Raw genomic sequence first — 17,543 nt, forward strand, 5'->3', positions numbered from 1 at the left:
GCTCGGCTAATTTTTTGTATTTTTAGTAGAGATGGGGTTTCACCGTGTTAGCCAGGATGGTCTCAATCTCCTGACCTCGTGATCTGCCCACTGGCCTCCCAAAGTGCTGGGATTACAGGCATGAACCACCGTGCCCAGCCTATTTTATTTTATTTTTACTGTGATAAAATATAATAAATTTTGCCGTTTTAACTGATTTAAGTGCACAGTTCAGGGACATGAAGTGTATTTACATTATTGTGCAACCTCACCACCGTCCACCTCCAGAACTTTCCCATCCAAACAAAGTAAAGCTCCATCCCCATAAAACACTCATGTGCATTCTCCCCTCCCCAGCCCTGGCAATCACCCTTCTTTCTTTTCTTTTTTTTCTTTTTTTTTTTTTTGAGACAGAGTCTCGCTCTGTTGCCCAGGCTGGAGTGCAGTGGCCAGATCTTGGCTCACTGCAAGCTCCGCCTCCCGGGTTTACGCCATTCTCCTGCCTCAGCCTCCCAAGTAGCTAGGACTACAGGTGCCTGCCACCTCGCCCAGGTAGTTTTTTTATTTTTATTTTTTAATAGAGACGGGCTTTCACCATGTTAACTAGGATGGTCTCGATCTCCTGACCTCGTGGTCTGCCCACCTCCCAAAGTGCTGAGATTACAGGCTTGAGCCACCGCGCCCGGCCTCTTTCCTTTCTTTTTTTTTTTTTTTTTTTTTTTTTGAGAAGGAGTTTGGCTCTGTCGCCCAGGCTGGAGTGCAGTGGTGTGATCTCAGCTCACTGCAGCCTCCACCTCCCGGGTTTAAGTGATTCTGCTGCCTCAGCCTCCTGAGTAGCTGGGACTACAGGGGCATGCCACCACGCCCGGCTAAATTTTGTATTTGTTTGTTTTTGAGTTGGAGTTTCGCTCTTGTCGCCCAGGCTGCAGTGCAATGGCGCGATCTCGGCTCACTGCAACCTCCGCCTCCCAGGTTCAAGAGTCTCCTGCCTCAGCCTCCTGAGTAGCTGGGATTAGAGGCATGTACCACCACGCCCAGCTGATTTTGCATTTTTAGTAAAGATGGGGTTTCTCCATGTTGGTCAGGCTGGTCTTGAATTCCCAACCTCAGGTGATCCACCTGCCTTGGTCTTGCAAAGTACTGGGATTACAGGTGTGAGCCACTGCGACCAGCCTGTATTAATTTTATTTATTTTTAAATTATTTTTTCTTTTTCTTTTTTTTTTTTTTGAGATGGAGTCTTGCTCTGTCGCCCAGGCTGGAGTGCAATGGTGCAATCTCGACTCACTGCAACCTCTGCCTTCCGGGTTCAAGCAATTCTTCTGCCTTAGCTTCCTGAGTAGCTGGGATTACAGACACCTGCCATCGTGCTCAGCCAAGTTTTGTATTTTTTAGTAGAGACGGGGTTTCACCATGTTGGCCAGGGTGGTCTTAAACTCCCAACCTCAGGTGACCTGCCCGCCTTGGCCTCCCAAAGTACTGGGATTACAGACATGAGCCACTGTGCCCAGCCTGTATTTTTTCTATTAATTTTAAAAATTTATTATTAGTTTTGAGTTGGAGTCTCACTCTTTTCACCCAGGCTGGAGTGCAATGGCGTGATCTTGGCTCTCTGCACCCTTTTCCTTGGGGTTCAAGTAGTTCTCATGCCTCAGCCTCCTGAGCAGCTGGGACTACAGGCGCCCGCCACCACGCCTGGCTAATTTTTGTACTTTTAGTGGAGATGGGGTTTCACCATGTTGGCCAGGCTGGTCTCGAAGTCCTGAGCTCAGGTGATCCGCCCGCCTCGGCCTCCCAAAACCGTTCTACTTTCTCTGCAGGGTCCAGCTCCACGGGGTCGGTGGGTTTTTCTCCCCGGGTGCGGAAACAAGAGATTGTAGAAATAAAGACACACGACAAAGAGATAAAAGAAAAAGCAAGCTGGGCCCAGGGGACCACTATCACCAAGATGCAGAGACCAGTAGTGGCCCCGAATGCCAGGCTGCGCTGATATTTATTGGATACAAGACAAAGGGGCAGGGTAAGGAGTGTGAGTCATCTCCAGTGATAGGTAAGGTCACGTGGGTCACGTGTCCACCGGACAGGGAGCCCGTCCCTGCCTGGCAGCCGAGGCAGAGAGAGAGAGGAAAGACAGACAGCTTACGCCGTTATTTCTGCATATCAGAGACTTTTAGTACTTTCACTAACTTTGCTACTATTATCTAAAAGGTAGAGCCGGGTGTACAGGATGGAACGTGAAGGCGGACTAGGAGCGTGACCACTGAAGCACAGCATCTCAGGGAGACGGTTAGGCCTCCAGAGAACTGCGAGCAGGCCTGACTGATGTCAAGCCCTCCACAAGAGGTGGAGGAGTAGAGTCTTCTCTGAACTCCCCCAGGGAAAGGGAGAATCCCTTTCCCAGTCTGCTAAGTAGAGGGTGTTTTTCCTTGACACTGATGCTACCGCTAGACCACGGTCCACTTGGCAACGGGCTTCTTCCCAGACACTGCCGTTACCGCTAGACCAAGGAGCCCTCCGGTGACCCTGCCCGGGCATCACAGAGGGCTCACACTCTGGTCTTCTAGTCACTTCTCACTATGTCCCCTCAGCTCCTATCTCTTTATGGCCTGGTTTTTCCTAGGTTATGATTGTAGAGCGAGGAGTATTATAATATTGGAATAAAGAGTAATTGCTACAAACTAATGATTAATGATATTCATGTATAACCATATCTATGATCTATATCTAGTATAACTCTTGTTATTTTATATATTTTATTAGACTGGAACAGCTCGTGCCCTCAGTCTCTTGCCTCGGTGCCTGGGTGGCTTGCCGCCCACATTTCTGTCTCCATGAATTTGACTGACTGGGGTCCTCACGTGAGTTAGATCACACCATCCTTGCCCTTTCATGTCTGGCTGCCTTTGCTCATCACAGTGTCCTCAAGGTGCATCCAAGTCACAGCACAGGCCGGTTTCCTTCCTTCTTCAGGCTGAATCATGTTCCACTGTGGATGAGCCACAGTGTGTTCACTCACGCGTGTTTGGATATTTGAATTGCTTCCATCTTTTGAATAATGCTGCTAGTGAACATGGGCTTATGTTTTTTTTTGTTTTTTCGTCTTTAGAGTCAGGGTCTTGCCCAGTTGCCCAGGCTGGAGTGCATGAGTGCATGATGCGATCGTGGTTCACTGCAGCCTCCACCTCCTGGGCTCAAGCAATTCTGCCTCAGCCTCCAGAGTCGCTGGGACCACAGGCGCCCACCACCACTCTGGGTGCCTTTTTTTTTTTTTTTTTTTTGAGACGGAGTCTTGCTCTGTCGCCCAGGCTGGAGTGCAGTGGTGCAATCTCAGCTCACTGCAAGCTCCACCTCCCAGGTTCATGCCAGTCTCCTGCCTCAGCCTCCCGAGGAGCTGGGACTACAGGCACCCACCACCACACTTGGCTAATTTTTTCGTATTTTTAATAGAGATGGGGTTTCACCGTGTTAGCCGGGATGGTCTCCATCTCCTGACCTCGTGATCTGCCTGCCTCGGCCTCCCAAAGTGCTGGGATTACAGGCGTGAGACACTGCGCCCGGCCTGGGTGCCCTAATTTGTTTTTATATTTTTAGTAGAGCTGGGGTTTCATCATGTTGCCCAGGCTGGTCTTAAACTCCTGATTTCAAGTGATCCACCTGCCTCAGCCTCCCAAAGTGCTGGGATTACAGGCGAGGGCCAAGGTGCCCGACCAGTGTTGTTTTTAAGATGGGCCAATTGCAATGAGCTTGTTGCATGACAGAGTGGGCCTGAGGGGCAGGAGAGTGCAACCCCTCTGCTCTGGGGAAGCCGGCCTCAGGCTGGGGCACGGGCAGCTGAAACCCTCAGCGGCTGCTCCTGGGCTGTGGAAGAGAGTTTCTGTGGGGAGGGATGGGGTCACATGAATGGAGGGAATGGAGGAGGTCTGCAGCCCAGCACTGAGGCCTACTGGGGAGGCAGCTCAGGAAGGCCACAGAGTCAGGCCCAGCCCAAGACCTTTGCCCTGAAGCTAAAATAGGCCCTTGAGCCTGGTTTAGAATGGGTGGCCTCCAGCCAGCCCATTGGTCCTGGGGTGGTATGGGAGGGAAAGGGCCAGTTTGGGACCGCAACATCTCCAAGCTGCGTGTAGAGCTGCCCCCGTCATGGTCTTGGGGCCCAGAAATCATCTGCGGCCCCAGAAGGATACCACTGTGGGTGGGCCCAGCCAGAGGGGCACCATGAGATCTGCCGCTTGGCAGGGTGTGGCTGCCAGGGGAAGCACCCTGACCCCAGGACACTGGGCCCAATGCCCGCCCTGCCCCGTCCTGAAGGGGTGGCCTGCCCCTCCACACCTGTGGGTGTTTCTCGTTAGGTGGAACGAGAGACTTCAGAAAAAAAATAAGACACAGAGACAAAGTATAGGGAAAGAAAAGCGGGTGCCCAGGGGACCGGTGCTCAGCTCACAGAGGACCCACGCCCGGCACCAGTCTCTGAGTTTCCATAGTATTTATTGATAATTATCTAGGGAGTGGCAGGACAATAGGATCATTGTAGGAAGGAAATCGGCAGTGTCATATGAACCAAAACCTCTGTGACATGAATAAGTTTAAAGGAAAATGCTGTGCCTTGAGATGCATATGGAAACATCTCCATAAACCTTTTGGCTTTACTTCAGCCTATCACATGGGGAGAAACCTTGGACAACACCTAGCTTTCCTAGGCAGAGGTCCCTGAGACCTTTGGCTGTGTAGGTGTCCCTAGGTAGTTGAAATTAAGAGAATGGTGATGACTTTTAACCAGCAAGCTGCCTTCAGGCACTTGTTTAACAAAGACACACCCTGCACAGCCCAAAATCCATTAAACCCTGAGTCACCGCAGCACATGTCTCTTGCAAGGACAAGGTTGGGGGTAGGGTCACAGATTAACAGCATCTCAAATACAGGACAAAATGGAGTCTCTTATGGCTACTACTTTCTATATAGACACAGTAACAGGCTGATCTCTCTTTCTTTCCCCACACCGTCCCGCCCTGCACATGGCAGGACAGAGTCGTTGGGCCTCAGGCACCCAGCTCCCCACCCCAGCCCCACCCACAACACTCAGGGTCAGGCTGGCTGGACCGGGCAGGAGGTGGCATCTGGACTCCCCCTTCAGAAGGCAAAGCTGCCCTGAGATCTGCCTTCCCCTTCCACCAGACTTCATGCCATCACCACCACAGTAGAGATAAGGCCTCTAGGCTCAAAGGCCAGAGAAGGAGCCCACAGGGAGGGCAGGGCTGGGAGCCACAGCCTCCCTGCCCCGGGGGCTAGAGCTGGGGTCTTACCCCAATCTTATCCTGCCCCAAGCCCGGCCAGGTGGCTACCAGTGCCCAGGTCCGTCTTCCTGGTTGTCTGTGTTGGAGCTTCCTGGGGCTTTCTCTGGCCTAAGGGAGCATGACGCAGCAGGCACCTTTTCAGTTCCTTTGATTCCATCGCAGTCCTCAACAGGGACCATAGGCCAGGACCCAGGAAGAAGTTCATGTCCCCACCCCAACTAGGGCCACCAAGGGTGTCTGGGCAGCCTCTGTTGGGAGGGGCAGAGGCATGGACCTGGGAGCTCTCAGGCTCTGGGGGCATCTGTGCACCTCTGCCCTGCGTCCCCCAGCTTGGAGGCAGCCTCCAGATGGAGAGCCAGAAGGGGACACTCCGGCTCTGCCCCACAGCTTGAGGGGCAGCTGGAAGAGGACAGAAGCCCACCCAGGCTGGCCGGGCGCGGTGGCTCACACCTGTAATTCCAGCACTTGGGGAGGCCAAGGCAGGCGGATCACCCGAGGTTGGGAGTTCAAGACCAACCTGACCAACATGGAGAAACCCTGCCTCTACTAAAAATACAAAATTAACCGGGTGTGGTGGTGCCGCCTGTAATCCCAGCTACTCGGGAGGCTGAGGCAGGAGAATCACTTGAACCTGGGAGGCAGAGGTCGCAGTGAGCCAAGATTACGCCATTGCACTGCAGCCTGGGCAGCAAGAGCAAAACTCTATCTAAAAAAAAGCCCACCCAGGCTGCCTGTCCAGGGGAAGGGGCCCAGCCCTCGCCCCCAGGGGAAGGGGCCCAGCCCTCGCCCCCCACCAGCAGTGGCTTCAGGCTACTGGGGAGGATCTGCCGCTGGAATGGTTAACCCAGGCATCTCCAGCAGCCAATCACAGAGCTCTGCAGGAATACCTGGGAGAGGTCCTCATGCAGGCCGGGCCGGGCGGGTCCTAGCCCAGCCCCAGTCTGGCCCTGGACAACCCCAGCAAAGCCGCCCTCAGCCAGCCCAGAAGCACTGGGCCTTGGCCACAGCAACACTCACTGAGCACGCTGGGAGCTGAGTATGGCGTCCCTGGTCTCGCTGGAGCTTGGGCTGCTGCTGGCTGTGCTGGTGGTGACGGTGACGGCGACGGCAACGGCGACGGCGCCCCCGCCTGCTGGTCTGCTGAGCCTGCTCACCTCCGGCCAGGGAGCTGTGGATCAAGAGGCACTGGGCGGCCTGTTAAATACGCTGGCGGACCGTGTGCAATGCGCCAACAGGCCGTGTGGAAAGGTAACAAGCCCCACCCGACGGGTCCCCCAGCCCTGGCCTCTTCCCGCCCGCTCCGCCCTGCCAACTGGCAGCAAAGGGCCCTGGGCAAACTCTAGGAGGCGGAGGAGGCTGGCGGCAGTAGCTGGGCATCCTGGCCCTCCCCGCAGGACAGAGCCCACCCTCATGCTCATGAGGGCAGACAGGCACACCTCTCCAGGGACACACAGTCCCTCTTCTCCCCAGGACCCCAGGGCCACCTCCCCCTGCCGGCCCCCAGCCATCAAATTGGCAGTGGCTCCAGGGGAGTCCCCTGGGGATGGGGGACCACTGTTGGGGACCCCTCTCCGTGTAGTTGGGGAAGCAGAACAGGGTCCTGGGGAGACAGAAGGGCACAAGGGTTTGAGAGAGGATGGTGGACGTGGTTGGACGTGGGAGGGGGAGGAAACAGGCCTGTGGGGAAGCCCCTTGGCCAGGCCTGCCTCTCCCCTCCAGGGTGGGCCCAGAGCCCCTCCTCACCTGTCTCTGCCCACAGTGCCTGTCTGTGGAGGACGCCCTGGGCCTGGGCAAGCCTGAGGGGCCAGGGCTGCCCCCAGGCCCGGTCCTGGAGGCCAGGTACATTGCCCGCCTCAGTGCCGCCGCTGTCCTCTACCTCAGCAACCCCGAGGGCACGTGTGAGGACGCTCGGGCTGGCCGCTGGGCCTCTCGTGCAGACCATCTCCTGGCCCTGCTCGAAAGCCCCAAGGCCCTGACCCCAGGCCTAAGCTGGCTGCTGCAGAGGATGCAGGCCCAGGCTGCCGGCCAGACCCCCAAGACGGTGAGGGACAGTCCAGGCAGACCAGGGGAGTGGGTGAGGAGGGCCCCATGGCCTAGGGGGCCAGGCCTGGCTGCAGAGCCTTCAGGGAGCCCGGGGGCCTGGGGAGACGCCCGGGAGTCGGCCTCCTGCTGGGGATTCACAATGTGGAGCTCACTACCGGGCAGCTGGGGGCCTGCAGGAGCCCCAGGAGGGGCCTCACGAGGGAGGAACCCAGAGGGCTGAGTGGGAGCCTGAAGCAGCTGGGCCCGGCAGGGAGGGCTGTGGCCCCAGGGAAGGGCGGGGCTGGTGGGGGCAGATCCTGTAGTTGGCGTGGGAGATGCATCCAGGGGCAGCCGGGTGGATGGCAGAACTGGATGCAAGGTCACACCAAAGGCTGAGGCAGAGGCCCCCTCTTCCCCAGGCCTGCGTAGACATTCCTCAGCTGCTGGAGGAGGCGGTGGGGGCGGGGGCTCCAGGTAGTGCCGGTGGCGTCCTGGCTGCCCTGCTGGACCACGTCAGGAGTGGGTCTTGCTTCCATGCCTTGCCGAGCCCTCAGTACTTCGTGGACTTTGTGTTCCAGCAGCACAGTAGCGAGGCTCCTATGACGCTGGCCGGTGAGGCCTGGGCTGGGCTGTGGAGGGGGCACCCCCGAGTCCCCAGCCTCCATGTCCCTGGGGGGCAGGGCTGGAGCCCACACAGACTCGCCGTGCTGACTCTTCTCCCTGCTAGAGCTGTCGGCCTTGATGCAGCGCCTGGGGGTAGGCAGGGAGGCCCACAGTGACCACAGTCATCAGCACAGGGGAGCCAGCGGCCAGGACCCTGTGCCCCTCGTCACCTCCAACGATAGCTCCAGTGTGTGGGACACGGTGAGCTGTGCCCTGGGGTAAGATGGGGTCCCACTGGGGTCTGCTCAGGCCCCTGAGCCTGTCCTGCCACTCCCCAGGTATGTCTGAGTGCCAGGGACGTGATGGCTGTGTATGGACTGTCAGAGCAGGCTGGGGTGACCCCGGAGGCCTGGGTCCAACTGAGCCCTGCCCTGCTGCAACAGCAGCTGAGTGGAGCCTGTACCTCCCAGCCCAGGCTCCCCGTCCAGGACCAGCTCAGCCAGGCAGAGAGTGAGTGCCCACCCCAGCACTGTGCTGGCAGTGCAGAGGTGGGGCCCACATAGGGAGGAAGGAGTGGCTGCCCAGGGTGAGGGATGGAGAGAGGGAGCAGGGCCTGGAAGTTGAAACAGCAGACACAGGAGAATGTGGCATCGCCAGGAGGGGAGTGGGGCTTTGAGGCAGGAGCGTCAGCCTGAGTGAGGGACTGGCCCACACTGACCGCCTGCAGCTCTGGTGAGTGACGCCCGGGAAGCAGGGACTGAGTCTGGAAGAAAAGCTCTCACAGCCACCTCACCTGCCCCCAGGGTATCTGTACGGCTCCCTGGCCACGCTGCTCATCTGCCTCTGCGCAGTGTTTGGCCTCGTACTGCTGACCTGCACTGGCTGCAGGGGGGTCACCCACTACATCCTGCAGACCTGCCTGTGCCTGGCGGTGGGTGGACTCACTGGGGATGTTGTCCTGCACCTGACGCCCAAGGTCTGCCCCCACAACCCCCCGATCCTGGCCTTCCCTTCCCCACCATGGACTCCCAGGCCATGCCCTCCCAGGGCCCTTACCCACACCACCCCCTGACCCCTGACCCCTCTCCCTGGGTCTTGGAGGGAGGCGCCCTGTGACCCCCCCAGCCCAGCGCCCCTACTCCCCAGGTGCTGGGGCTGCACACACACAGCGAACAGGGCCTCAGCCCACAGCCCACCTGGCGCCTCCTGGCTATGTTGGCCGGGCTCTACGCCTTCTTCCTGTTTGAGAACCTCTTCAACCTCCTGCTGCCCAGGGACCCGGAGGTCAGGCTTCTTGGGAAGGTACCCGGCGGGTGGGTGTGCTGGGGGCCTGTCGGACACTGAGCAGCTACCCTCACAGGACCTGGAGGACGGGCCCTGCGGCCACAGCAGCCACAGCCACGGCGGCCACAGCCACGGTGTGTCCCTGCAGCTGGCACCCAGCGAGCTCGGGCAGCCCGAGCCGCCCCACCAGGGCTCCCGCGCGGACCTGGTGAGTGGGCGCCCGATGCCCCACCCCACGCGGAGCCCCTCCCACAGACCCCTTCCCAAGCCCACACTCCCAGCCCCTCCCCAGGCCTGCGGCCCCGCCTCCCGCGGTGATCTGGGGCCCCGCCCCGTCGCGTTCCTCCTCTATCTCTGGGCGGGACTTACTCAAGGCTCCTCCCAGGTGGCGGAGGAGAGCCCGGAGCTGCCGGACCCGGAGCCCAGGAAACTGAGCCGAGGTGAGCCCAGGGGGCGACCCCGGAAGGGCTGGGGGATCTGAGGTTTGTGTGGAGCGCGAGCGGGGCCCGGGGCTTGGCGGTCGGGGACAGGCCACGCGAACCCAGGGCCGCTGCATCCGCAGACTTGAGGTTACTGCCTTATGTGATCACGCTGGGCGACGCCGTGCACAACTTCGCCGATGGGCTGGCCGTGGGCGCCGCCTTCGCGTCCTCCTGGAAGACCGGGCTGGCCACCTCGCTGGCGGTGTTCTGCCACGAGTTGCCGCACGAGCTGGGTGAGCGGCGGGCGGGGCCTGGAAGGAGACGGCCGGGGCCGCACGGGGCTGGGCGGGGAGACCGGGAACAGGTGGGCGGGGCCTGGTGGTAAGAGCGCGCGACCGAAAGGAGGTGGGCGGGGCATGTAAATAGGAGGGCGGAGCTGTTGATGTGGACCCGCCCGCAGGGGACTTCGCGGCCTTGCTGCAGGCGGGGCTTTCCGTGCGCCAAGCGCTGGTGCTGAACCTGGCCACTGGGCTCACGGCCTTCGCGGGTCTCTACGTGGCACTCGCGGTTGGAGTCGGCGAGGAGAGCGAGGTCTGGATCCTGGCAGTGGCCACCGGCCTGTTCCTCTACGTGGCACTCTGCGACATGGTCAGGATGGTGAGGGGAGGGGCTGCTCTGGGCCGGGAACTGAGCAGCGGAGCTGAGCAGGGGCGCTGACCTGGTACCCACTTGCTCCTCAGCTCCCGGCCATCTTGAAAGTACGGGACCCACGGCCCTGGCTCCTCTTTCTGCTGCACAACGTGGGCCTGCTGGGCGGCTGGACCTTCGTGCTGCTGCTGTCCTTGTACGAGGATATCACCCTCTGATACCCTGCCCTAGTCTCCCACCTTTGACTCAAGATCCCACACCCCACAAACCTACAGCCCAGAAACCAGAAGCCCCTATAGAGGCCCCCGTCCTAACTCCTATAAAGACACTCTTGTCCTTGCAGCATGGCTGTGCTCTCCTTGTTGGGTGGGAAAGGTCCTCAGCTGAGAAAGGACAATTGCGGTACTGCCTTCTCCCCATCGGGGTGCCTCGAAGAGAAGCAGGAAGAGCTGCACTCAGGGCCCCCCAGGCAGCCAGCCTCAGGCACCCCCTCTTTGATGTGGAGACCCTGCCTGCCTGAGGAGTGGGGTCAGGGAAATTCGCCGGGGTGTGTGGGCAGCAGGTGGGACCCTGTCCCCAAACAGTAATCAAACTTGCTTACCCATAACTGCTTACACAGCTGAAGGCATATTTTTCTGTCATGGAAAGCAAGCCTGGAGATAATCAGACCAGAGTGTGGCAGCCCATGGTTCCTGGGACCCCAGCCTCTTCTGACTCTGAGGCGTTAATCCTGAGTCCCTATGTAGTGGCCTCCTAGGGCTCCCATAACACAGCCTACACAAACTGAGTGCCTTCAAACCAGAAACTTATTTTCACAGTTCTGGAGGCTAAAAGTTAGGAATCAAAGCATCAGGAGACTAATGCTCCCTCTGAAGTCTCTAGGAAGCAGTCTGTTCCCCAAGCCTTTCCTGGCTACTGGTGGCCCCAGGTGTTCCTTGGTTTGTGGGCAGTATGACTCCAATCTCTGCCTCTGTCTTTGTGGGGAAAAGAAAGAGATCAGCCTGTTACTGTGTCTATATAGAAAGAAGTAGACATAAGAGACTCCATTTTGTTCTGTATTTTTTTTTTTTTTTTTTGAGACGGAGTCTCGCTCTGTCACCCAGGCTGGAGTGCAGTGGCCGGATCTCTGCTCACTGCAAGCTCCGCCTACCGGGTTTACGCCATTCTCCTGCCTCAGCCTCCCGAGTAGCTGGGACTACAGGCGCTCGCCACCTCGCCCGGCTAGTTTTTTTGTACTTTTTTTTTTTTTTTAGTAGAGACGGGGTTTCACCGTGTTAGCCAGGATGGTCTCGATCTCCTGACCTCGTGATCCCCCGTCTCGGCCTCCCAAAGTGCTGGGATTACAGGCTTGAGCCACCGCGCCCGGCCTTGTTCTGTATTTGTGATGCTGTTAATCTGTGACCCTACCCCCAACCTTGTCCTTTGCAAGAGACATGTGTTGCGGTGACTCAAGGTTTAATGGATTTTTGGCTGTGCAGGATGTGTCTTTGTTAAACAAATGCCTGAAGGTAGCTTGCTGGTTAAAAGTTATCACCATTCTCTTAATTTCAACTACCCAGAGACACGTACACGGCCAAAGGTCGCAGGGACCTCTGCCTAGGAAAGCTAGGTATTGTCTAAGGTTTCTCCCCATGTGATAGGCTGAAACAATGCTGCTAAAAGGTTTATGGAGATGTTTGCATATGCATCTCAAGCACAGCATTTTCCTTTGAACTTATTCATGTCACAGAGGTGTTTGTTCATATGTCTTACTGCCAATTTCCTCTTTTCTTTGATCCTATTGTCCTGCCACTCCCCTGTCTTTAAGATGGTAAAGATAATTATCAATAAATACTAAGGGAACTCAGAGACCGGGGCCGGCGTGGGTCCTCTGTAAGCTGAGCGCCGGTCCCCTGGGCCCCGCTTTTCTTTCTCTATACTTTGTCTCTGTGTCTTATTTCTTTTCTCAAGTCTCTCATTCCACCTTACGAGAAACACCCACAGGTGTGGAGGGGCAGGCCACCCCTTCATCTGGTGCCCAACGTGGAAGCTTTTCTCTAAGGTGAAGGTACGCTGGAGCATGGTCATTGAGTACAAGTCGACGAGAGACTCCCGAGTACGTCTAAAGTCAGCCTTGTGGTAAGCTTGTGCGCTCGGAAGAACCTAGGGTAACAATGGGGCAAACTAAGAGTAAATATGCCTCTTATCGCAGCTTTATTAAAATTCTCTTAAAAAGAGGGGGAGTTAAAGTCTCTACCAAAAATCTAACTACGCTATTTCAAATAATGGAGCAGTTTTGTCCATGGTTTCCGGAACAGGGAACTTTAGATCTGAAAGACTGGGGAAAAATTGGCAAATAATTAAAACAAGCAAGTAGGGAAGGTAAAATCATTCCCCTTACAGTATGGAATGATTGGGTCATTATTAAAGTAGCTTTAGAACCGTTGCAAACAGAAGAAGATAGCGTTCCAATTTCTGATGTCCCTAAAAGCTGTGCAGTAGATTGTGAAAAAGAGGCAAGGATAGAATCCCGGAAAGGAAAGGAAAGTTCACACTGTGAATGTGTATCAGAGCCGGCTATGGCTCGGTCAACGCAAAATGTTGACAATAATCAATTACAGGAGGTAGTATATCCTGAAACGTTAAAATTAGAAGAAAAAAATCCAGAATTAGCAGAGCCATCAGAGTCTAGACCACGATGGCCAACTCCTCTTCCAGCAGCTCCGATGCCTGTAACTTTACAACCTCAAATGCAGGTTAAACAAGTACAAACTCCAAAAGAAGATCAAATAGAAAAAGATAGAGTCTCTGTCATGGCAATGCCAATCCAAATACAGTGTCCACAATATCAGCCGGTAAAAATAAGACCCAGCCGCCAGTAGCCTATCAATACTGGCCGCCAGCTGAACTGCGGTATCGGCTGCCCCCAGAAAATCCGTATGGACAGCCAGGAACATTTCCAGTGCCACAGGGCAGGGCACCATATCCTCAGCTGCCCACCATGAGACTTAATCCTACAGCACCGCCTAGTACACAGGGTAGTGCGTTACATAAAATTATTGATGAGGCAAGAAAACAAGGAGATAATGAGGCGTGGCAATTCCCAGTAATATTAGAAGCAAGAGCACCTGGAGAAGGGGCCCAAGAGGGAGAGCTTCCCGTAGCTGAAGCCAGATATAAGTCCTTTTCTATAAAAATGCTAAAAGAAATGAAAGAAGGAGTAAAACAGTATGGACCCAACTCTCCTTACATGAGAACATTATTAGATTCCATTGCTCATGGACATAGACTCATTCCTTATGATTGGGAGATTCTGGCAAAATCCTCACTCTCACCCTCTCAATTTTTACAATTTAAGACTTGGTGGATTGATGGGGCACAAGTTCAGGTCTGAAAAAATAGGACTGCCAATCCTCCAATTAACATAGATGCAGATCAACTATTAGGAACAGGTCAAAATTGGAGCACTGTTGACCAACAAGTAATAATGTCAAATGAAACCATTGAGCAAATCAGGGCTATCTGCCTTAGGGCCTGGGAGAAAATCCAAGACCCAGGAACCGCCTGCCCCTCCTTTAATACAATAAGACAAGGCTCTAAAGAGCCCTACCCTGATTTTGTAGCAAGACTTCAAGATGCTGCTCAAAAGTCAATTACCGATGAGAATGCCCGTAAGGTCATAGTGGAGTTGATGGCATATGAAAACGCCAATTCTGATTGTCAATCAGCCATTAAGCCATTAAAAGGAAGGGTTCCCGCAGGATCAGATGTAATCTCAGAGTACGTTAAAGCCTGCGATGGAATTGGAGGAGCTATGCATAAAGCTATGCTTATGGGTCAAGCAATCACAGGAGTTGCTTTAGGAGGACAGGTTAGAACGTTTGGGGGAAGATGTTATAATTGTGGTCAAATTGGTCATCTAAAAAAGAATTGCCTAGTCTCAAATAAACAAAATGTAACTACTCTAGCTACTACAAGAACAGATAAAGAGCCACCTGCCCTATGTCCAAGATGTAAAAAGGGAAAACATTGGGGTAATCAATGTCGTTCTAAATTTGATAAAAATGGGCAACAGGAACAACAACCCCCACTGACACAAGTGTCTCAGGGAATAAGCCAGTTATCACAATACAGCAATTATCCCCCGCCCCTTCAGTCTTCACATGACCTCCCCTCCTCTCTCCTTTTCTTTTCTTTTTTCTTTCTTCTTTTGAGACAGAGTTTCAGTCTGTTGCCCAGGCTGGAGTACAGTGGCACCATCTCAGCTCACTGCAACCTCTGCCCCCCAGGTTCAAGCAATTCTCCTGCATCAACCTCCCGAGTAGCTGGGATTACAGGTACCCACCACCACACCTAGTTAATTTTTATATTTTTAGTAGGATGTGGTTTTATCCTGTTGGCCAGGCTGGTCTCGATCTCCTGACCTCAGGTAATCCACCCACCTCAGCCTCCCAAAGTGCTGGGATTACAGGTGTGAGCCATTGTGCCCGGCCCACATGACCTTCTTTCTTGTGTTTCTATCTCTTCTGGTTATTTTTATTGTATGTTTTTTGAGACGGAGTCTCACTCTTGTCACCCGGGCTGGAGGGCTCACTGCAACCGCTGCCTCCTGGGTTCAAGCGATTCTCCTGCCTCAGTCTCCCGAGTAGCTGGGATTACAGGTGTGCGCCACCATGCCCGGCTAATTTTTGAAGGGGGCCAGCCCCTCCACACCTGTGGGTATTTCTCGTCAGGTGGGATGAGAGACTGAGAAAAGAAATAAGACAGAGAGACGAAGTATAGAGAAAGAACAGTGGGCCCAGAGGACTGGTGCTCAGCATACTGAGGACTCGCACCAGCACCAGCCTCTGAGTTCCCTCAGTATTTATTGATCATTATTTTTCCTATCTTAGCGAGGGGAGTGTAGCAGGGCAACAAGTGGGGAGAAGGTCAGCGGGGAAACATGTGAGCAAAGGAATCTGTATCATGAATAAGTTCAAGGAAAGGTGCTGTGCCCGGATGTGCACGTAGGCTAGATTTACGTTTCTCTTTTTTTTTTTTTTGAGACGGAGTCTCACTCTGTGGCCCAGGCTGGAGTGCAGTGGCGCGATCTCGGCTCACTGCAAGCTCTGCCTCCCGGGTTCACGCCATTGTCCTCCCTCAGCCTCCTGAGTAGCTGGGACTACAGGCGCCCGCCGCTGTGCCCGGCTAATTTTTTTTTTGTATTTTTAGTAGAGACGGGGTTTCACCGTGGTCTGGATCTCCTAACCGTGTGATCCGCCCGCCTCGGCCTCCCAAAGTGCTGGGATTACAGGTGTGAGCCACCGCGCTTTACCCAAACATCTCAGTGTAGCAAAGAGTAACAGCAGTATTGCTGCCAGCGTATCTCACTTCCAGCCACAGAGCGGTTTTCTCCTATCTCAGAATAGAACGATTGGGAATGGTCGGCTTTACACCAAGACATTCCATTCCCAGGGAGGAGCAGGAGATGAAGTCTTCCTCTTATCTCAACTGCAAAGAGGCCTCCCTCTTTCACTCCTCCTCCTTAGCACAGCACAGACCCTTTGTGGGTGTTGGGCTGGGGGATGGTAAGGTCTTTCCTTTCCCATGAAGCCATACCTCAGGCTGTCTCAGTGGGGGAAACCTTGGACAATACCCAGGCTTTCTTGGGCAGAGGTCCCTGTGACTTTCCGCAGTACATTGTGTCCCTGGTTAATCGAGAATGAAGAATGGCAATTTTACCGAGCATACTGCCTGCAAACATACTGTTAATGAAAGGGCACAAACATAGATGTGTACCCGCCCCCCAGCTACACCCTATTGCTAAACCCTTTGTTCTGCTCTCTAATCTTTGCACATATCAGAGATTTTTTAAGTTCTGTAAGTACCTGTTTTTCTGCATGTACCAGAGATTTTGTAAGTTCTGAGGCAAGGTCACAAGACGTGTTTAAGTAAGATAAACTCTTGCTGCCATAAACCAGTTGGGCAACCTGACGCAATATAATTAACTGCCTTTGTGTAAAACTGCTCTCCCACGTCAAAGGTTGAACCGAAATATCAGAAATGGCGGGAACCAATCATAGTTAGCCAAATCACCTTGTTCAAACACTAGCCAATCATATATCTGATTTGTATAATAATTCTATGCCCACTTTTTTAGACTATATAACACTGCTCGGAGCTCAGTGGGGGAGCTCTCCTGCCCGTCTCCTTTCGCGAGTGAGTGAGATTTCCAGGTTCGAACCTGTAATAAAGATCCTTGCTGCTTAGCTTTGACTCTGGACTCTGGTGGTCTTCTTCGGGGAATAAACGGTCTGGGCATAACATTAACAAGGCACATCCTGCACAGCCCTAAATCCATTAAACATTGATTCAATACAGCACATGTGTTTGTGAGCACAGGGCTAGGGCTAAAGTTACAGGTTAACAGCATCTCAAAGCAGAAACAATTTTTCTTAGTACAGATCAAAATGGAGTTTCTTATGTCTTCCTTTTCTACATAGACAAGGTAACAATCTGATCTTTCTTTTCCCCACAATTTTTGTATTTTTAGTACAGACTGGGTTTCACCATGTTGGCCAGGCTGGTCTGGAACTCTTGACCTCAGGTGATCCGCCCAACTTGGCTTTCCAAAGTGTTGGGATTACAGGCGTCAGCTATCGCCTCCTATTGACTTTTAAAAGGAGGTTGAGTGTGGCTCAGGGGTCACACGCCTGAGCATCCAAGTGGCCCTTCCCCCACTGCCCAATGAGCAAGTGAGTAGATTTGGATGCCACAAAAACACATATTTCCACGCCATTTTCTTGCGCCTAACGATACTTTCTTGTTTTATTTCTCATGATTCCGTTTCTAGGTCCTAGGCCCGTGCCTGGTCCAGGATCCAAGCTCCTGGAAGCTGGTACTGGGCCCGCCCTGGGTAGGCAGCACTGAGCAAGGCAGGCGGACAGCGCTGGGCTCGCGGGCCTGCGAGGTCCTGCGTCCTCCGCGGGAGTGTTGGCGGCGGGGGTCGCTCTGCGAGGGGACACCGAGCAGAGGGGGCGTGCGGCCTCTCTAGGAAGCTTTCTCGGAGCCCCCGACGCTGGCAAGGCGCCCGCCCCCTCTTCCGGACCCCGGCGCGGCCCCCTGCACCTGGGGGCTAGCAGCGGAGTCGCTTCTCCCTGCAGCCCTCCTGGGTCTGGTGGAGACGCATCCCCGGCGGACCCCGAGCCGCTGCAGCCAGCGCCCCTGCGGCTTCTCACCCGCGCTACTCCGCCCGCAGCGGAGGCCCCGCACTTCGCGCGCTAGGAGTTTGGAGTCTGGACGCCCCGCCCGGAGCCGAGCCGCCAGGCCGCCCCGCACCC

The 17,543-nt window shown here is 54.9% G+C and overlaps 1 protein-coding gene and 1 long non-coding RNA gene across 4 annotated transcripts; one reads left to right on the forward strand and one right to left on the reverse strand.

Annotated features, from left to right (window-relative positions):
- Positions 1-4,369: 4,369 nt before the first annotated feature.
- Positions 4,370-9,742, reverse strand: LOC139355723 (uncharacterized). 3 transcript variants are annotated; one of them, XR_011606613.1, is made up of 3 exons: positions 9,545-9,742; positions 9,088-9,221; positions 4,370-8,038 (listed from the first exon to the last, which is right to left on the reverse strand). It is a non-coding gene; the product is annotated as an uncharacterized lncRNA (long non-coding RNA). The 3 variants fall into 3 exon arrangements; XR_011606614.1 differs by lacking the exon at positions 9,545-9,742 and having other exon boundaries at positions 4,370-5,947; positions 6,284-8,038; positions 9,088-9,256; XR_011606612.1 differs by lacking the exon at positions 9,545-9,742 and having other exon boundaries at positions 4,370-8,816; positions 9,088-9,256.
- On the forward strand, positions 6,903-12,161 carry LOC105470442 (zinc transporter ZIP4-like). Its single transcript, XM_071067599.1, is given in 14 exon segments — positions 6,903-7,307; positions 7,708-7,900; positions 8,016-8,152; positions 8,230-8,401; positions 8,695-8,867; positions 9,038-9,175; positions 9,252-9,383; positions 9,561-9,615; positions 9,738-9,890; positions 10,058-10,149; positions 10,151-10,222; positions 10,224-10,245; positions 10,338-10,364; positions 10,367-12,161. Coding segments are annotated over 14 exon segments (1,881 nt in total). The 3' UTR covers positions 10,477-12,161.
- The last annotated feature ends 5,382 nt before the right edge of the window (positions 12,162-17,543 follow it).

The sequence above is a fragment of the Macaca nemestrina genome, chromosome 8 (assembly GCF_043159975.1).
Source record: "Macaca nemestrina isolate mMacNem1 chromosome 8, mMacNem.hap1, whole genome shotgun sequence".
Lineage (NCBI taxonomy): Eukaryota > Metazoa > Chordata > Mammalia > Primates > Cercopithecidae > Macaca > Macaca nemestrina.